Source organism: Phocoena sinus, chromosome 6 (genome assembly GCF_008692025.1).
Source record: "Phocoena sinus isolate mPhoSin1 chromosome 6, mPhoSin1.pri, whole genome shotgun sequence".
NCBI lineage: Eukaryota > Metazoa > Chordata > Mammalia > Artiodactyla > Phocoenidae > Phocoena > Phocoena sinus.
This window is the reverse complement of record NC_045768.1, coordinates 70475400-70496763: the sequence shown is the minus strand read 5'-3', so window position 1 is coordinate 70496763 and position 21364 is coordinate 70475400. Positions and strand designations below refer to the sequence as shown.

Below are 21364 nucleotides of genomic sequence, written 5' to 3'. Positions count from 1 at the left end.
CTTGCATTCCTGGAATAAACCCCACTGGATCATGGTGTATGATCCTTTTAATGTGCTGTTGGATTCTGTTTGCTAGTTGTTTGGTTTTTTTTATACACCTTTATTGGGGTATAATTGCTTTACAATGGTGAGTTAGTTTCTGCTTTATAACAAAGTGAATCAGTTATACACATACATATGTTCCCATATCTCTTCCCTCTTGTGTCTCCCTCCTTGCCACCCTCCCTATCCCACCCCTCCAGGCGGTCACAAAGCACGGAGCTGATATCTCTGTGCTATGCGGCTGCTTCCTACTAGCTATCTACCTTACGTTTGGTAGTGTATATATGTCCATGCCTCTCTCTCGCTTTGTCACAGCTCACCCTTCCTCCTCCCCATGTCCTCAAGTCTGTGCTCCAGTAGGTCTGTGTCTTTATTCCTGTCTTACCACTAGGTTCTTCATGACATTTTTTTTTCTTAAATTCCATATATATGTGTTAGCATACGGTATTTGTCTTTCTCTTTCTGACTGACTTCACTCTGTATGACAGACTCTAGGTCTATCCACCTCATTACAAATACCTCAATTTCGTTTCCTTTTATGGCTGAGTAATATTCCATTGTATATGTGTGCCACATCTTCTTTATCCATTCATCCGATGATGGACACTTAGGTTGTTTCCATCTCCGGGCTATTGTAAATAGAGCTGCAATGAACATTTTGGTACATGACTCTTTTTGAATTATGGTTTTATCAGGGTATATGCCCAGTAGTGGGATTGCTGAGTCATATGGTAGTTCTATTTGTAGTTTTTTAAGGAACCTCCATACTGTTCTCTATAGTGCCTGTACCAATTCACATTCCCGCCAGCAGTGCAGGAGTGTTCCCTTTTCTCCACACTCTCTCCAGCATTTATTGTTTGTAGATTTTTTGATGATGGCCATTCTGACTGGTGTGAGATGATACCTCATTGTAGTTTTGATTTGCATTTCTCTAATGATTAATGATGTTGAGCATTCTTTCATGTGTTTCTTGGCACTCTATATATCTTCTTTGGAGAAATGTCTATTTAGGTCTTCTGCCCATGTTTGGATTGGGTTGTTTCTTTTTTTGTTATTGAGCTGCATGAGCTGCTTATAAATTTTGGAAATTAATCCTTTGTGAGTTGCTTCATTTATAAATATTTTCTCCCATTCTGAGGGTTGCCTTTTGGTCCTGTTTATGGTTTCCTTTGCTGTGCAAAAGCTTTGAAGTTTCATTAGGTCCCATTTGTTTATTTTTGTTTTTATTTCCATTTCTCTAGGAGGTGGGTCAAAAAGAATCTTGCTGTGATGTATGTCACAGAGTGTTCTGCCTATGTTTTCCTCTAAGAGTTTGATAGTTTCTGGCCTTACATTTAGGTCTTTAATCCATTTTGAGCTTATTTTTGTGTATGGTGTTAGGGAGTGATCTAATCTCATAGTTTTACATGTACCTGTCCAGTTTTCCCAGCTCCACTTATTGAAGAGGCTGTCCTTTCTCCACTGTACATTCCTGCCTCCTTTATCAAAGATAAGGTGACCATATGTGCGTGGGTTTACATGTGGGCTTTCTATCTTGTTCCATTGATCTATCTTTCTGTTTTTGTGCCAGCACCATACTGTCTTGACTACTGTAGCTTTGTAGTATAGTCTGAAGTCAGGGAGCCTGATTCCTCCAGCTCCGTTTTTCGTTCTCAAGATAGCTTTGGCTATTCTGGGTCTTTTGTGTTTCCATACAAATTGTGAAATTTTTTGTTCTAGTTCTGTGAAAAATGTCAGTGGTAGTTTGATAGGGATTGCATTGAATCTGTAAGATTGCTTTGGGTAGTAGAGTGATTTATACAGTGTTAATTCTTCCAATCCAAGAACATGGTATATCTCCCCATCTATTTGTATCATATTTAATTTCTTTCATCAGTGTCTTATAATTTTCTGCATACAGGTCTTTTGTCTCCTTAGGTAGGTTTATTCCTAGATATTTTATTCTTTTTGTTGCAATGGTAAATGGGAGTGTTTTCTTGATTTCACTTTCAGAGTTTTCATCATTAGTGTATAGGAATGCAAGATATTTCTGTGCATTAATTTTGTATTGTGTAACTTTACCAAATTCATTGATTAGCTCTAGTAGTTCTCTGGTAGCATCTTTAGGATTCTCTATGTATAGTATCATGTCATCTGCAAACAGTGACAGCTTTACATCTTCTTTTCCGATTTGGATTCCTTTTATTTCCTTTTCTTCTCTGATTGCTGTGGCTAAAACTTCCAAAACTATGTTGAATAAAAGTGGTGAGAGTGGACAACCTTGTCTTGTTCCTGATCTTAGTGGAAATGTTTTCAGTTTTTCACCAGTGAGGATGATGTTGGCTGTGGATCTGTCATATATGGCCTTTATTATGTTGAGGAAAGTTCCCTCTATGCCTACTTTCTGCAGGGTTTTTATCATAAATGGGTGTTGAATTTTGTCGAAAGCTTTCTCTGCATCTATTGAGATGATCATATGGTTTTTCTCCTTCAATTTGTTAATATGGTTTATCACATTGATTTGCATATATTGAAGAATCCTGGAATAAACCCCACTGGATCATGGTGTATGATCCTTTTAATGTGCTGTTGGATTCTGTTTGCTAGTATTTTGTTGAGGATTTTCATCTATGTTCATCAGTGATATTAGCCTGTAGTTTTCTTTGTTTGTGACATCCTTGTCTGGTTTTGGTATCAGTGTGATGGTGGCCTCATAGAATGAGTTTGGGAGTGTTCCTCCCTCTGCTATATTTTGGAAGAGTTAGAGAAAGGTAGGTGTTAGCTCTTCTCTAAATGTTTGATAGAATTGGCCTGTGAAGCCACCTGGTCCTGGGCTTTTGTTTGTTGGACGATTTTTAATCACAGTTTCAATTTCAGTGCTTGTGATTGGTCTATTCATATTTTCTATTTCTTCCTGATTCAGTCTTGGCAGGTTGTGCATTTCTAAGAATTTGTCCATTTCTTCCAGGTTGCCCATTTTATTGTCATAGAGTTACTTGTAGTAATCTCTCATGATCTTTTGTATTTCTGCAGTGTCAGTTGTTACTCCTCCTTTTGCATTTCTAATTCTATTGATTTGAGTCTTTTCCCTTTTTTTCTTGATGAGTCTGGATAATGGTTTATCAATTTTGTTTATCTTCTCAAAAGAACCAGCTTTTAGTCTTATTGATCTTTGCTATCGTTTCCTTCATTTCTTTTTCATTTATTTCTGATCTGATCTTTATGATTTCTTTCCTTCTGCTAACTTTGGGGTTTTTTTGTTCTTCTTTCTCTGATTGCTTTAGGTGCAAGGTTAGGTTGTTTATTCGAAATGTTTCCTGTTTCTTAAGGTAGGATTGTATTGCTATAAACTTCCCTCTTAGAACTGCTTTTGCGGCATCCCATAGGTTTTGGGTCGTCGTGTCTCCATTGTCATTTGTTTCTAGGTATTTTTTAATTTCCTCTTTGATTTCTTCAGTGATCACTTCGTTATTAAGTAGTGTATTGTTTAGCCTCCATGTGTTTGTGTTTTTTACAGATCTTTTCCTGTAATTGATATCTAGTCTCCTGGTGTTGTGGTCAGAAAAGATACTTGATACAATTTCAATTTTCTTAAATTTACCAAGGCTTGATTTGTGACCCAAGATATGATCTGTCCTGGAGAATGTTCCATGAGCACTTGAGAAAAATGTGTATTCTGTTGTTTTTGGATGGAATGTCCTATAATTATATATCAATTAAGTCCATTTTGTTTAATGCATCATTTAAAGCTTGTATTTCCTTATTTATTTTCATTTTGGATGATCTGTCCATTGGTGAAAGTGGGGTGTTAAAGTCCACTACTATGAATGTGTTACTGTCGATTTCCCCTTTTATGGCTGTTAGTATTTGCCTTATGTATTGAGGTGCTCCTATATTGGGTGCATAAATATTTACCATTGTTATATCTTCTTCTTTGATCGATCCCTTGATCATTATGTAGTGTCCTTCTTTGTCTCTTGTAATAATCTTTATTTTGAGGTCTATTTTGTCTGATATGAGAATTGCTACTCCAGCTTTCTTTTGGTTTCCATTTGCATGGAATGTCTTTTTCCATCCCCTCACTTTCAGTCTGTATGTGTCTCTAGGTCTGAAGTGGGTCCGCGCCATTAGCTGCAGCTCGTGCCCATCTCTGGAGCTCCTTTAAGCAGCGCTCTTAATCCCCTCTCCTCACACACCAGGCAATGAAAGAGGGAAGAAAAAGTCTCTTGCCTCTTCAGCAGGTCCAGACTTTTCCCCGGACTCCCTCCCTCCCGGCTAGGTGTGGTGCACTAACCCCTTCAGGCTGTGTTCATGCCACCAGTCCTCTCCCTGCTCTCCTACCGAAGCCCGAGCCTCAGCTCCCAGCCCCGCCCACCCTAGCGGGTGAGCGGACAAGCCTCTTGGGCTAGTGCGTGCCGGTCGGCTCCGTTCCTCTGTACGGGAATTTCTCCGCTTTGCCCTCCGCACCCCTGTTGCTGTGCTCTCCTCTGCGGCTCCAAAGCTTCCCCCCTCCACCACCCGCAGTCTCCGCCTGCGATGGGGCTCCTAGTGTGTGGAAACCTTTCCTCCTTCACAGCTCCCTCCTACTGGTGCAGGTCCCATCCCTTTTGTCTGTTTATTCTTTTTTTTTTTTCCCCATCCAGGTACGTGGGGAGTTTTTTGACTTTTGGGAGGTCTGAGGTCTTCTGCCAGCGTTCAGTAGGTGTTCCGTAGGAGTTGTTCCACGTGTAGATGTATTTCTGATGTATCTGTGGGGAGGAAGGTGATCTCCGCGTGTTACTCTTCCACCATCTTCCTGGGCTTTCTGTCTTGTTCCATTGATCTATATTTCTATTTTTGTGCCAGTACCATACTCTCTTGATTACTGTAGATTTGTAGTATAGTCTGAAGTCAGGGAGCCCGATTCCTCCAGCTCTGTTTTTCGTTCTCAAGATTGTTTGGGGGCTTACCTGCTGGCGCAGTGGTTGAGTCCACTTGCCGATGCAGGGGACGCGGGTTTGTGCCCCAGTCCGGGAAGGTCCGATGTGCCGCTGAGCACCTGGGCCCGTGAGCCATGGCCGCTGAGCCTGCGCGTCCGGAGCCTGTGGTCTGCAACGTGAGAGGCCACAACAGTGAGAGGCCCGTGTACTGCAAAACAAAAAAAAAAAAAAAAAAAAGATTGTTTGGCTATTCGGGGTCTTTTGTGTTTCCATACAAATTAAAAATTTTTTTGTTCCAGTTCTGTGAAATATGCCATTGGTAATTTGATAGGGATTGCATTGAGTCTGTAGATTGCTTTGGTAGTATAGTCATTTTCACAATGTTGATTCTTCCAATCCAAGAACATGGTATATCTCTCCATCTGTCTGTGTCGTCTTTGATTTCTTTCATCAGTATCTTAAAGTTTTCTGCATACAGGTCTTTTGCCTCCTTAGGTAGGTTTATTGCTAGGTATTTTATTGTGTTTGTTGCAATGGGAAATAGGATTGTTTCCTTAATTTCTCTTTCTGATCCTTTATTGTTAGTGTATAGGAATGCAAGAGATTTCTGTACATTAATTTTGTATCCAGCAACTTTACCAAATTCACTGATTAGCTGTAGTAATTTTCTGCTGGCATCTGTAGGATTTTCTGTGTTTAGTATTATATCATCTGCAAACAGTGACAGATTTACTTCTTCTTTTCCAATTTGTATTCCTTTTATTTCTTTTTCTCCTCTGAGTACCATGGCTAGGATGTCCAATACTATGTTGAATAATAGTGGCAAGAGTGGACACCCTTGTCTTGTTCCTGATCTTAGAGGAAATGCTTTTTGTTTTTCACCATTGAGAATGATGTTTGCTGTGGGTTTGTCATATATGGCCTTTATTATGTTGAGGTAGGTTCCCTCTATCCCCAGTTTCTGGAGAGTTTTTATCATAAATGGGTGTTGAATTTTGTCAGAAGTTTTTCTGCATCTGTTGAGATGATCATATGTTGTTTATTCTTCAGTTTGTTAATGTGGTGTATCACATTGATTGATTTGTATATATTGAAGAATCCTTGCATTCCTGGAATAAACCCCACTGGATCATGGTGTATGATCCTTTTAATGTGCTGTTGGATTCTGTTTGCTAGTATTTTGTTGAGGATTTTTGCATCTATGTTCATCAGTGATATTGGCCTGTAGTTTTCTTTCTTTGTGACATCCTTGTCTGGTTCTGATATCAGGGTGATGGTGGCCTCGTAGAATGAGTTTGGGAGTGTTCCTCCGTCTGCTATATTTTGGAAGAGTTTGAGAAGGATAGGTGTTAGCTCTTCTCTAAATGTTTGATAGAATTCGCCTGTGAAGCCACCTGGTCCTGGGCTTTTGTTTTTTTTGGAAGATTTTCAATCACAGATTCAATTTCAGTGCTTGTGATTGGTCTGTTCATATTTTCTACTTCTTTCTGGTTCAGTCTTGGAATGTTGTATCTTTCTAAGAATTTGTCCATTTCTTCTAGGTTGTTCTTTTTTTTTTTTTTGCGATATGCTGGCCTCTCACTGTTGTGGCCTCTCCCGTTGTGGAGCACAGGCTCCGGATGCGCAGGCTCAGCGGCCATGGCTCACGGGCCTAGCTGCTCCGTGGCATGTGCCATCTTCCCAGACCAGGGCATGAACCTGTGTACCCTGCATTGGCAGGCAGACTCTCAACCATTGCGCCACCTGGGAAGCCCAAGGTTGTCCATTTTATTGGCATATAGTTGTTTGTAGGAGTATCTTATGATCCTTTATATTTCTGTGGTGTCAGTTTTTACTTCTTTTTCATTTCTAATTTTATTGATTTGTGTCCTCTCCCTTTTTTTCTTGATGAGTCTGGCTAAAGGTTTTTCAATTTTGTTTATCATCTCAAAGAACCAGCTTTTATTTTCATTGATCTTTTCCATTGTTTTCTTCATCTCTCATTCATTTATTTCTACTCTGATCTCTATGATTTCTTTACTTCTACTAAGTTTGGGTTTTGTTTGTCCTTTCTTTAGTTACTTTAGGTGTAAGGTAAGATTGTTTGAGATTTTTCTTGTTTCCTGAGGTAGGATTGTATTTTTATAGACTTCCTTGTTAGAACTACTTTTGATGCATCCAACAGGTTTTGGACCATCATGTTTTCGTTAGTTACTTGGCCTGAGGTGTCTCAGCACTGGTGTGTACAGACTGTTGGGCAAGGGTGGGGTGGGTCCTGGGGCTAATAAGCTGGAGGGAGGATTCCACAGTGGTGCCTGCCAGCACCAGTGTCACCATGGTAGAAGGAGTTCCCACAAATGGCTTCCTACAGTGTCTATGTCCCCAGGGTGAGCTGCAGTTGCCTACTGCCTTTCTGCAAGGCTCTCCAAGATCAGTAGGTAGGTCTGACCCAGGCTCCTCTCAAATTACTGCCTCCGCCGTGGGTCGAGGAGGGTGTCAGATTTTGTGTGAGCCCCTAAAGGGTGAAGTCTTTATTTCCCTCAGCCCTCTGGGACTCCTGAAAGTAAGCCCTGCTGACCTTCGAAGCCAAATGCTCTGGGGGCTTGTCTTCCCGGTGCAGGACTCCTGGGCTAGGGAGCTCACTCCTTTGGGAGAAACTCTGCAATTGTTATTATTCTCCTGTTTGTGGATCATCCACCTGGGGTTATGAGATTTGGCTATATCACAATTCTGCTACCCCTACTCATCTCATTATGGTTCCTTCTTGATATATTTAGTTGTAAAAGATCTTTTTTGGTAGGTTCTGGTCTTTTTCATCAATGGGTGTTCTGCACATAGTTGTAATTTTGGTGTGCCTGTGAGAGGAGGAGAGCTCAGGGCCTTTCTACTCCCCCATCCTGTGCAGTCCTCTCAAGAATGCTGGCTTTGATTTCAACTCCAGCCCCAGTATTTCCTAACTGAATGACTCTCTGAGTCCCAGTTTACTTAAATGCCCAAGGCTGTTGTGAAGAGCAAATGAAATATGGTAAAGTAAACCTCTGTAAATTATAAAGGGCCATACAGAAGTAGGAATGCTTTTCTTTATTACATGATGGTTTACTGATTTATATTTTCTGAAGGTAAGCTCCACAAGGGCAAGAATGTCATGTCTTGTTTACTTTGTACCCCAGAACCTTGTATGGTGGTACATAGTAGACACTCAGAGTTGTTGTGCAACTCTGACTTTATGGATTACTACTACTACATCCAGAAAAAAAAACTATACTTTAAGAAATATATCAGATTAACTAGGTGATGTTTCAGTTATTTTGGATTTATCTCAAAGGGTGCTTCATGTTCAGAAGACACATATATAAGTTATTTTTTAAAAACTTACATAAATATCTTTCCTTAATGTGCTACTTGCTTCTAGAATGTAGATAATAATTTTTTACTTAAGAAATTTCCATTATCTTCCCAAGTCCTGACATACATGTTGTCAGGCCTGTTTCAAGCATTATAGCTACTATTTATTGTTAGTAAAACATACAAAAGTGAAAGCATTTCTTTTACATTTTAGAATTTATACAGCATATTTCTTTATTCTTTAAACTCTCACAACTACTTTGTTAGGTAGGTTATTTCTTTCATACAAAAAATAAAACCAAAGTCAGGGAGTCATCAATGTCATTTTTATTCAGTTCTATTTCTAATAGTTTGGCTGGACATTATTTCACAACTTCATAAATATTTTATGTGTCATACATTAAATAAATGAGACTTTAAAGTTACTAGGATTAGAATAAAGTGTTTCCTTCCAGAAAATATAAAAGCATATATCCAGCACCAGAGCAGTGATGATATACATTTATACGTGACGATGATGCTGTGAGGTATCTTTCCATAAGAGTGGTGAAGGATGTGAACTGTCCCAGCCACATTCTGTCCTCTGGTTCCATTTGAAATGCCTGCAGCTCTGAATAGGCTGGTTGAGGTCAGAGACCTAAAGACCCAGCTTACAACTCTGGCCTTAATGAAGGCCCCATCCTCTTAACCACATGGTCAGCTTTCTCTTCTAAAACAGCAATTTGCTAAAATGTTTACCAAAAATCTAAAACTACTGCTTACTTTCAAAGTGACTAAGATGTTTTAATGTCCTTAAAGTTTTACTCCTTATATTATTATAATATCATCTTTGGTTAAAATCATTTTGGAGAAGTTAACTTGTGCCAATTAACTTCAAAAAAAAAGGGTGATTAACCACCTCTTGGTTACCATGGAGCCATTACATTACAAATAAAGCACAAAGATTTTAGGCACTTGCATGGATCTCAACATCTGTTCCAAATGTACACTCTTCAAGTGAAGAGTCACAGTGTTTGGACACATCTGAGACACACAACATAGCCTTAATCCCACACATTGATTTGTTAGTATACCCTAGCATGCTATTTGTCTTGGCAACTTGTGATTTCAAAAACTAACAGAAGATGACTTATAAGGAAACTTTTCCTTTTGTATATAGTTTGGAACGTCTGGTCTCAAAAAAGCATAGACTTCTGGTTTCTGGAGAACAAACTGAAATATCCCAAGGGAATATCTTAATTCTTACTGGAGCTCAGGTAACCAGGAGAAAGGGTCTTATTATGCCAGTGACCTGCATCTTAGAATAATTAGAGTTTAGAACCTTTACAGCTTCAAATTTAGATTTTGACATTTTGGACTCTTTATGGAGTCCAAATGAATAGGAATGAATAGGAAAATCCTATGAATAGGAAAATCCTATGACGCTTAAACACAAGACTGCTGAAAACAAAAAGAGGGAGCTAGGGAAGAGAGGATACAGGTAGATCTTATTTCCTCCCTTTTGTACTATTCTGTTTTCTTGTCAAGGCAGGAGCAATGACAAAGTCTGACTGAGAAGAAACTGGGCCAAACTGAAAAAGGCAGTCTGGGTCTGGAAGGCTGGGCTGATTCTTTATCCCTCTCCTTGAGCGTCAGCAAGTCTGCCCACTGATTTGGGGGGAAATGTGAGAGTAGTTCTTCAGTGCCCATTTCCTCTTCCCTATTCTTTACTGCCATTCACATCTGCTAGTTGGCCTGGGAATGTAATGTCCTTCAACCCATGAAGACCTGCTCCTTTACATTGTAACTCCCAACTTCCCGATTCCAGAGGCTTATTAATATGAGGCAGGGGTGTTTCTTTTATCTGATTCCAGCAATCTATATTAAGCATGAATGAGGCTTAATACTTGGTAGGAGTTTTCATCTGAAAGTGGGTGCTGATGAGCCTGATGCAGTAGGAAGAGCATTGGACCTGGGGTTCTAGGACCTTGGTTCCAGGTGTAGTAGCTCTGCCACTTATTAGATGTGTTTTCTTCATTTAAAAATAGAAAATAATGCCTCTTCACAGTATTGTTGCAAGGGTTAAATAAGATAATACAAGTGAAACTCTAGTCACTTATATAGTCTGACAACTAGTGTAGTAAGTGTTAGAAGAATGTCAACATCTCATTGGCAGGTAGTATGAGAAAGCCACGGTGGGTGGGAAGGAGACAGAAGCTGGCTTCTCACGTAAATTTTCTACACTTCTGCTTCCTCCAAACTCATTTCCCTCCAGCTCAGCCTCTAAAGAAGTAATAGAGATGAAATACTTGGTGATGTAGTTAAGTACTACCTGAGAGCTCGCCTTCCTTTCCTCCTTTTCTGTAAGCATCTCAACACCCTACGGAGTTCAGCAAAAGAGCTGTGACCTGGAAACAGTGTGAATTACACAGTGAACCACAAATATTTGGAACCTGGAATCATAAATCCACATATTTGGAAAATAAAATTAGTAGAGCTGTTTTTAACTTAAGTGGTAGGTATGCTTGGTGACAAGAAGGTATTGTACATGCCACACAGGAATACTAAAAGCTCCATGACACTGCTGTGGCATGATAAGCACGAAGGTATATTATTCCAGTGGCACACATTTTCTCCCCAGTAATCCCATATACGTATACATCAGTATGTTTGTATGATTGGCTAAGGACAGCCCTGATTAATGGCTGCATGAAGGAACAATAATTAGCAATCAGAGCAAATTAAATTCCTGGCTGATTCTAAGCCCCTGAGTAAAATGCAACCCTTGAGGATGCTGTCACATTCCTTCATTTACTTGGCATTAGGCCACCAGTCACCCTGATTAAGACAGAGGTTTGTACTTATAAAAAAAAGATCGATGTTTGGAGGAGATATTTGCCATTTTTTGCTTGCCTAGCATCCTATCACCTTTCTTCTGGGGGAACCCAGTTCAGGTGGACAGACATATGACCCCGGCCTGGTCACGTAGAACCCTCCCCACCCCACCCAAGGACTCAACATGACTCAAGCTGAATCAGAGTCCACCCCATGTTGCTTCCACCATACCTATGAGCAAAGACACCTTCCCCTCCTTATTTTGAATTGGGTAACTTTCACTTGCATTCAAGAGACTCAAGCATAAAAAAATTATAGCCACCACTTACAAGTCTGATTTAGCAATGTTTAACACTATGCTTATTATTTAAATGCGTATAGCAGTTCCAAGAGAGTGTTTTAGCAATAAGAATAAGAAAACATGTCTAACTTACTGAGTCAATGAATATCCTCTGGAGACTTCCTGGGAAACAGATCAGATTCCACTGTCACCGCTACAGTTTGGTTTTGCTAGCAAAACCTTCCCCATGCCTTAAAAGTCACATGCACAAAATTCACAGGATTATTTTACTAGAATTTAGTGGGGAGGAGATGATATAATTAGATTTTCACAAAAAATCTTTACATTGAACTCTAGCCAAATAAAAGAAAATCCAAGTTCTTGTTTCAGTCTCAAATGGCCTGGGTACTGAAGCAGTGGCCCCTGTCCTGGCGTGCACGGTTCAAGCTGTCGGTTGTGTGGCCACCCTTTCATGACCTTCAGCTCTCTGCATCGTCTCAGTAAGCCCAGACACGAGTTCTGAAAAATTCCTTCTGTCTGTATGGTTTTCCTCATCCAGCTGAGAATGCTGCTGGCTACTGCAAAACTGTTTACCAACCATACGCTCTGGTCCATACAGCTTTCTTCGTAAACTCTGGGAGAACTCTCAAGGACAGCAGGGTGGCTAAGGGGACAAAAAATAAAGTGCACTGTTGCATTTGGTGGAGTTGCATTTGAAAAAGTCATTTAGATCAAAAAGGTGTCAACTTGGCTTGTTCTCACTTACCTAATCTTCAGCGTGGCTTTTTCTCACTTACCTAGTCTTTAAGAATTCCTATTAAGCCTTAGAATTGTAATGGAAGAAAATGATTAATAAAGGTTGAGGAAAGGTTTTTTTTTTTTTTAAGTTACTTTGAAACCAGTTAGTGGGAAATTCTGCATAATTAAGACAAAAACTGACTTCTGGGATGCTGACAATGCTCTTTTTCTTCATCTGGGTGCTGATTACATAGGTATGTTCCCTTTGTAAAAATCTACTTGTGCACTTTTCTACACGAATATCACTTTTCCACTAAAAAAGTTTAATTGAAAGGTAAACAGGGCTTCCCTGGTGGCGAAGTGGTTAAGAATCCCCCTGCCAAAGCAGGGGACACGGCTTCAAGCCCTGGTCCGGGAAGATTCCACATGCCGCGGAGCAACTAAGCCCTTGCACCACAACTCCTGAGCCCGTGCACCTAGAGCTCCCGTGCTTCCGCAACAAGAAAAGCCACCGCAGTGAGAAGCCCGCACAGCTCAACGAAGAGTAGCCCCCGCTCGCTGCAAGTAGAGAAAACCCGCGCGCAGCAACGAAGACCCAATGCAGCCAAAAATAAATTATTTTTTTAAAAAAATGGGCTCAATGGAGCAAGTATGACTGTACTAAACTATATTTGAACACACACCTTAGCTGTCATGGGTCCCTCAGAGATCGATTTAAAGTAGGGAAGTTACATGTAACCCCTCTAAGTAAATTATTACATATCTTATTTTAGAATACTAATGTAAATATATTGAGATTTTAAAAATATATAATAGTGTGAGGGAATGAGGGTAAGCCAGAGCTACATAATAATTGTGTGTGACTCTAGTAAGTCCTTGAATACACGATCAAGTGAACATGTACTTCTTTGACCCAAATAACTATTTTCCTCATCGGTATCAATTAGTATCTTCATGACCTAAGACAGTATATGTTGGGAATAACCAATGGAATTATAGACCCATGGCCATTAAAAATTAGTCCAAACTCCTCAAGGAAAATAAATGGAGGAAATCCTAGCAGCAAGTCTCTAGGGAATGGTCAAGTGAAAATATGTCAGACCACTGCCCTGATCCTCAGTGAAGTTCTGTGGTTGATCAGAATCACCATCCTACACAGGCCCTCCCACCTACTTTGGAGGTAGGGAGAAGGACAAGAACCAACACATTAGATAATTCTCGCTTGTTAGGCAATCAATAGATTATACCATACTTAAAGCAAAATATGGTCAATTATCACAAGAGTAGGCCAGCAGGCAACTTTCCCAAGGTGAGACTTTTCAGTGCAGTAGCTTACAGCATGTCAGGGGCATCAACAGCAGCCACTGGTAGGATCCAGACCCCCAAGTCTCAAGATGTGGATGACAGTACAAGCTGTCTTGGACCACAGAGCCAATGCCCAGAAGACTTTTCAGATTTGAGTAAAAACATCTACATAATTTTCACAGAAAGATCATCTATATTTGTGGATCCCATAGTCATAGTTTAACAGTCAATAGAGATGTATAAAAACATGAAAATCATCTAAATGCCTGGAAGCATAGGAAATGTCCAATTCCCTTGGCAAAATACTATGCAGCCATTAAAAATACTTATGAAGCCAGTGTAAGAATGGGTTAAAATGCTTTTAAGGGCTTCCCTGGTGGCGCAGTGGTTGAGAGTCCGCCTGCCGATGCAGGGACGGGTTCGTGCCCTGGTCCGGGAAGATCCCACATGCCGCGGAGCGGCTGGGCCCGTGAGCCATGGCTGCTGAGCCTGCGCATCCGGAGCCTGTGCTCCGCAACGGGAGAGGCCACAACAGTGAGAGGCCCGCGTATCGCAAAAAAAAAATGCTTTTAAAATAATTTTAAAGTACAAAAGGCAGTATTCAAAGTGTGTATATACATTTTTCAATTGGCTATGATTATAAAAACGTTAATACTCATACACAGAGGGAGCAAAAACTTAGGAAAAACAATCAAAATTGTCATTGGGCAGTGGGATTCTGGATTCTTCTTTGCTTATTTTTACTTTTCTGAATTTTCTAAATTTTAAGTCATATTTTATAATAAAACATTTAAAAACCATTTAAATAACAAATCTAAAGGCAATGCAACTTTTTTAACCACTTTCTAATTCAAGAATGCCACACTGGTGACAGCTTCATATTACTTCTCTAAACTGAACCAAGACAAGCCCTTTCAGGAGCCGACATACGCTAGGATGCTGTTCTGCAGCACAGACAACACTGGATGGGCATAAAGCACGGAAGTGATACCTTTTAAAAGATCCCTGGACTTTGCTGAGAGGCCTTCTTTAGGGCTTTCCATGATGCTGAATAGCCAGTCGATGAACTAGAGTGAAAATGAAGAATGGTTATCAGTGAAAACAATCTATCAGTAAGACATCATTCAAACCCTTGGGCCTGCACATATGAGTATCTGGGCAGTAGTCCCTGGACAATACCTGCCTTGGCTGGGAGAGTGGAGCGGAGACAGGACCAGGCATAAGAGATGGGAAAGTTGGAAATGGCTCTCATCTAGTTAAATGACCCAGCAAAGTCAAACCTCCTTCCTTTGCTGATTACCCTGGGACTTGCTGTAGCTTTTAAGAGTGGGTTAGGCATGGGCCCAGAGGGCCTCCTGTGTGCCATGAACATTCCGTCTCATCACTCTGAGAGGCCCCAGAGAGGCTAAGAACCTTGCCCAAGTCCACTCCCAATGAATGGCACAGTCAAGATCTGAACCCATGTGCACCTGGCTTCAAAGCCTCACACTCCTCCTTCACATCATGCTGCCTGCCACCTGGTTCCGTGTGTATCAGGCCTAGGCTCCTAGGTGGGGTGGTAAATGGGGAAACACATCAGATGTAAAATATGTTTCTGTGGCTAAGAACAATTTGTGCCCAAATGGATATGAAGCAAAGTTGAAATGCAAGAGAAAAGGCATAAAACAATTTACTAGGTAGACCCAAGCATATTAGCTGCAAATAAATCCTGCAGATGAGGTAGAAACTCATAGTACTCATGAGTTTGACTGATCTCCCAGGTGCAGCCAAAATTGTTTTTGAATTAGATAGCGGATAATTTCATTGACTGAATGTTGCCAATCTCGACTCACTGAAAAACACATACACTAGTTGTAGGTACTAGGATTTTTAACTTTGGACTAAAAAAAGAAAATATTCCTAATTCCCTACTTTAATTAAAACTTTTTTTATTTTCTTTTCCTCAATTTTGTTTTATCATATCCTACTGGTAAGTAAATAAATCAGGTACTACAAATACATAATAGATGCAGGATGTCTATACTGTAGTCCAAAATGAACAGGGTATCCCAGGCCAGAAATAAGGGGATAGGATACCACATTTAAATTTATTTTCATTTAAAATGAAAAAGAAAACACAAAATTTGGGATAATAATACTAATGCTTATCAGGTTTAAGAAAACAAAGGCATTTTAATTGAGATGCTCAGTGAAGTTCATGGCTAAACTGTGGGTCCACAGCTCAGAAATATTTTTAAAGATTAATGTTCAGATTTTAAGATTAAGCCACACAAAGTTGGCTTTAAGCTTTCAACCTTGTAAAAATCCAGTTTTGATTAAATGGGATTCAAAAATCTTTCAGTCAACAATTCAAGACAGGTCAGAGCCACATAATGAGAAAGGATGTACCGTATTTTCATATGCTCTTCACGACAGCTAGTAGCCTGGGGAAACTCAGTATTAAAAACCAAAAGGTACTTCCTATATTTTGGGTTTTCCTGAGGGCAAAGGTGATGACATTAGGCCTTTACAAATCTCCCCACGGTATCGCACAGGCCAGAAGCACCTGGAACACACCTATTGCATGGAATGAGCTGTGGGGAACCTTAAATATGGTAAAAGATGGATACTCCAGATTCGCATCTCCCTGGAGGATTTCCTGGACCCCTCCCCAGACATTGTTGATCACCCCCCTCCCTTGCTCATCACCACTGTATCCTTATCATACCATACTGCAACCTTGAACTTGCTTTCCTGTCTGTCCTCACTCTGAAATTCTGAGCTCTCAGAGACTTATTCATCCTTTTATCCCCAGGATCAAGAACACATGTGTCTTCAATAAATGAAGGCAAGTATAAGCTTTTCTTTCCACTTCATCCCTAACTGTAAGCAAGTTGTTGCTGTTATCACTGTTGTTTTTAGTCAGCAGTTACCCTGAGCCTGGGCTAGCCTCAATCGCTGAGGCTTTGCATCTGGCTGAGATTCAAGGCTGACTAGGAAAGCCTGTAGTGTGACTCAGGTTTCACTTAACTCCCACCTCAATTCTACAGCAGAAACTGCTGAAGAGAAAATGGCCGCCTGCCCTGACAAGCAGGTAGCTGCCAACCTCACCTTCTGGGTCTGTTCCTTCCATGGCTCTTTCTGCAGCAAAAGAGGCATGCTACTGGGAAGGAGAGTGACAGCCTCCTGCACAGTGACCCTGTGCAAGGGACTCCTGCCAAGGAACCTTGATGCTGGCCCAGCTGGACCATTTTCTTGATGCCATGGCAACCAACTGGCACTGAGGCCAAGGAGCAGAGGGGCAGCGTGGTCTGCCCATGCAACCACTGCTGCTGCAAATATCAGCAACAAGAAATCCAAAGCCTACAGTAGAAATAGGAACAAGGTCAGGTCACATGCTTTAACAGTGCAAAGTAACACATGTTCACATACACAGCCCCCATCATGAGGCGATGTTATCTTCCCCTTCACTCAAACCTTCTGCCTGCCCCACCCCTACCCCAGAAGAGAGACTGGACCGAATAGCAAACTATTTCCATGCTTAATGAAGAGACATTTTGGGGTTTCAGAAAGTTTGAAGGATCCTCTTTTGTGAGGACAGAAGGCCCAATAGTTTCATTATTAGCGTTCTAACATTTCAAGAGAAACATAATTTATTTAACACCTAATCATACTGAGATCCAAACATTCCTCTGTTTTGGTATTTTCAAAGAGATTTAAAAATTAATTAAGAGAGATACAGACAGGGATATTTAGGTTTATTATTATGTGGCCAAAACTGATTTTCAAAAATATGTATAGTGTATTCTGTATTTAAACAGAAACAACAAATGACTCTCCACATGCATTAAAAAAAATCTGTTAAGAATCCATGCATTTAGATTTTATAGTCTAATCTAGACACTTGTAGAAATGGTGGTAACAAGGGCTACCTCTGAGTTACTGTACTACTGTGATTTAAATTATTCTTTCTGTTTATCTGTATTTTCTAAGTTTCAAAAGATTTTGTAAGAAAGCAGAGAAGGTTAACACAAACTGGAAATCAGAATAAAAGAGGAAAGATTATGCTAACTCAAAAAAAATTTTTAAGTACCCCTCAATCTCTTAAAATGCCTAATCTCACTAATGAAAATTTCAAAAAGACACAGAACTCTGCAGAAGAGCTGGGCAGAATATCAAACAACATCCCAGGTTATGCATATTTTGCTCACACAGCAAACAGGAGACCCATGAAACATAGCTATGGAAAAAATACTAAAAAAAAATGCACATTGGGCAGCTGAGTCAAGAAAATGAGGAGAGTAGGAAAGTACTGTCCTTCATTTTTTAATCTTTTTTTGTTTTACTCACCCAGTACTAGTGGTGGTTAACCTTTTTTGGGTCATAGGTCATTTTGCAGGTGGGGTGAAAATTTCCCTCCAATATATGCATGTTAAGTATTGGCACAAACACAGATTACTTGCATACACTTCAGGAACCCCTCCAAACCAGATGTTTGAAGCCGTGCTCTGGGCCAGTGCGGAGGCCAGAGCCCTGTACCCCATTCTTTGTGGGGTCCAGCCCAAGTACACAGGATCCCAGTTTCCCCCTCCAGCTAGAATCTTTTGTGTACTGCCTGTCAAGGAACGTGTTCTGTTGAAAATATTTTTCAAAGGGCAGCCATGGGCATCTCCTAAAGCCTGGTAAGAACATCTGTTTCCTTGTGACGTCAGATAATTGTCATCCTTGTTTCCCAAAAATAAAAGGAAGGAAGGAAAGAAAGTTTCAAGCAGCAACATGTTCCTCTTTTGGGAGAGTAAATATCCTCTATATTTTAAGGAAGCCACAAATGACTTCTCTACATTTTACCTCATTAAGAGCCACGTTCTGAACAGATGCTGACTGGTAAGCAACATTTCTGATATAACCCATCAGTTCCAAGAGCCACTCCATTCTCTTCAACACACCTGGAACAAAAGGATATTTCTTACCAGACCACAGTTTTCCTTTGCAATGTACAACTGATCAGCGATTACCGTCATAACTAAAGCAGAACACCCGCCGAGGACTCTGTGCGACAGTTTCAAGTCCTTTTATGGTACCTGAGACTTGTGTTCACCCATGAGAGAGTTTTTGATACTATTCACATCAGATGACCATATTTTGGTCTTTATTTTTAAAAGCTAATTTATTCTTCAAATCTGATAAAATGGTAAAATGCATTTGTTGGAGTTGCTCAACATGAAACACACTAGGAGAAACTGGGCACGCCAACTAGTTAGTAGTGTTAAATCCTTGATAACTAGTTGTTTTTATAGTCCTCCCTTGCTTAAATATTCCCAATTTATGCAAAAATCATAGAGAATACCTATCCTAAAGACATTAAAAACAAACAAAAACCAAAACCCAGCTACTACAGGCTAACTGGAGAACAAACATCAACATAAATATTAATTTTTCCTTTAAAAAAATGAGGATTTTCAGCACAGCAGAGACTACTTGGAAACATCTTAAAATTTAGTGCATGAGAGGAAAATGGTAACTAAATTTGAACGCCAGCTAGTTAGGACCAAAGGCAAATATCACATTTGTTTCCTTCATGTATCTTCATGTTTAATAGGGAGTACCTGCTAGTTTTCTGCCTGATAAATACACTTTCGAGTTAGAGTAAAAAATCTCATTTCTCATCACAGGTTCACTTTTCACTGGGCTGGCGCTACTGTGGACATGAGACAACTCTCTCAGTTGCCAAAGAGGAGGATGAATCAAAATTTCCTACATAGTCTTGTAAAGAGTATTACAATCGTATTTGTCAGTTTTCTCTCAAAGCCTTCAAGATACAACAGATGGGGATGATGGGTCACAAGGGCTTCCCAGCCACGTTTGATCTGCTGAAGCCAGATGCCTTCAGGGCCTGAATGTAGACTTGAGAAATTACAAGCATATGACCAAAGGCATGGAGGAGAAATGAGGGAGCTCCCTCTTTAGATGATTATTAAAGTACAAAGTCTAAAATGGTCTAAAAGTTGCACCATTCATTAGCAGAGCTTCATGCCTGCAGCTTCTGGCTTGAGGATGTAGTAAGGGTGTCCAGATTTTATTCTTCTCACTCCTGAGAAGTTCTTCTGTAGAATAACTAATTTGTTGTTGCTGCTTTCTTTTTCTCTTTGTAAAATGACCACCCAAAAGCCGTTTTCATGAAAACATCAGGGAGAATCAATCAGCATCCATCTGCTTGAGAAAGGAAGCAGGCAGAATCAACCTGATAAACTTGTTTATGTCTCTGAGGGCCTGGAGGGCCAAAGACAAGATAAAAGTCACCAGTAGAATTCATTCCCACCTCCAAAGAGTTGGTGCTGTGAGCTGTAATTGCTGGTTTCTATCCAAGGTGCTACTCATTTGGGGTAACAAGGCCTCGCCTGTGTCAAGAAGCACTAAACTAGTTAAGCTGAGGAAACAGTTACAACCTAAAAGATGGTAGGTACATCTTTCTGTTCCTGATGTTCGCCTCCAGCTGGCCTTACCGGTGTTGGTGTGGCTCACAATCCGTGCCTGGTATAAGCTGTGCAGTATCATCCAGGCCAGTGTGTCTTTTTCATGGTGCCGAATAGCAACACTGAGCACATCAGTCAAGCCCATCAAGGGGAATCGTCCTTGAGAGACCAAGTATAGTCTGACAAAGGCAGCCTTTTCTAGGCTGTTCTGCAAAAAAGCAAATTGTTCAGTTACTATTAAATTAACTGAAATTGTTATAGGACCTCGGGGCAAGGGCAAAAGAGAAAGGGTGAGTTTGAAGTTGATTACCATTCCAAATGCTAAAACTGTTCGTTTCCTGCACTGTGTGACCTACCTGCCTGCGTGCTATATTAAAATGTACCTACAGACATATGGTTGTAATGTCACCTCCTGTTTTCTCATAAAAACCATAAATGATTTCAGGGGTTAATTGGTGAGGATATTTAGTAAAGATACACAAATAATAATAATGATAACTAACAAATACAGTACTTATTATGTGCCAGGCACCGTTCTAAGCACTTAACCTGTGTTAATTTGGCACTTCACAAAGGGTGGTACACAGACCTATGGGGCACCCCAAGACCCTTTTAGAGGGTCTGTGAGGTCAAACTATATTCATAATAAGACCCCAAACTGTAGTAATGTTCATTGTATTTTTCATTGACACTTGCAATTTTTTAAAAAGCTAGTTTCATTTAAAATATCCTTTAAACAATAAAAATTACTAGTTTTGTTAAACCTCTGCCCTTGAGTACATCTTTGTAATATTCTGTATGACCAAATGGGAAGTATGCATAAAAGACTTGTGCTGCATCCCCAAGTGTGATGGTCATCTCAAGGAGAAAGTTGTGACAGTGAGTTGTGAGCTGAAATAGCCACTCTACCCATGGAACGCCATTTAGTTGAAAAGAATAACTGATGGACAAACTACGGTTATGAAAACTGAGTATTTGATTATTTTTTAAAAGTGAAGGAAGCAAGACTGTCACTTCAAGGAAAATACTTGACAGTATTTATTGCCAATGATAAAATGTGAGCTTTTAAGTGAAAATTCGATTTTTGGAAAATCTGTATCTGCAACTATGACTTTAGTAGCAGATACGTAAAAGACTTTTCTGATGAAGTTGCTGGTGATACTGACAAATGTGATGTTTTGATATTTTATAATGAAATGTACCAACATTTGGAAGATTTTCAAAATTTAGTGACTCAGTATTTTCCAAATGACCAATATATCTTACAGATCTTGCAATAATATCTTACAAAATCATGCATTGGTAAAAGACCCAGAGTGCAATGGACCAATGGATTTTAATGTAACAGAGTATGTGAAGTTCACTGATACGGTTTCAGATTCCACATTTCAACTAACCTATAAGAAACCAACACTTGCTGAGCTTTGGTACAGTATCAAAGAAAGACATCCCCAACTATCAGAAAAGACTGTTAACACACTCTTCCCCATTCCACCTACGTATCTGTGTGA

The 21364-nt window shown here is 40.1% G+C and overlaps 1 protein-coding gene across 8 annotated transcripts in view; it reads right to left on the bottom strand.

Annotated features, from left to right (window-relative positions):
* Nucleotides 1–8568: 8568 nt before the first annotated feature.
* FOCAD (focadhesin) overlaps nucleotides 8569–21364 on the bottom strand; it is a 314089-nt gene continuing 301293 nt past the window's right edge. For 5 of the 8 annotated variants that reach the window (XM_032634650.1, XM_032634652.1, XM_032634654.1 and 2 more), the window contains 5 exons: nucleotides 19884–20061; nucleotides 18229–18326; nucleotides 16492–16743; nucleotides 14393–14468; nucleotides 8569–12022 (listed from right to left, as the gene is read on the bottom strand). In XM_032634650.1, the coding sequence (XP_032490541.1) occupies nucleotides 11949–12022; nucleotides 14393–14468; nucleotides 16492–16743; nucleotides 18229–18326; nucleotides 19884–20061 (678 nt within the window). In that variant the 3' untranslated portion in view covers nucleotides 8569–11948. Of the gene's footprint in view, nucleotides 12023–14392; nucleotides 14469–16491; nucleotides 16744–18228; nucleotides 18327–19835; nucleotides 20062–21364 lie in introns of those variants that run through there. The other 3 variants (XM_032634653.1, XR_004350331.1, XM_032634656.1) reach the window with 3 other exon arrangements.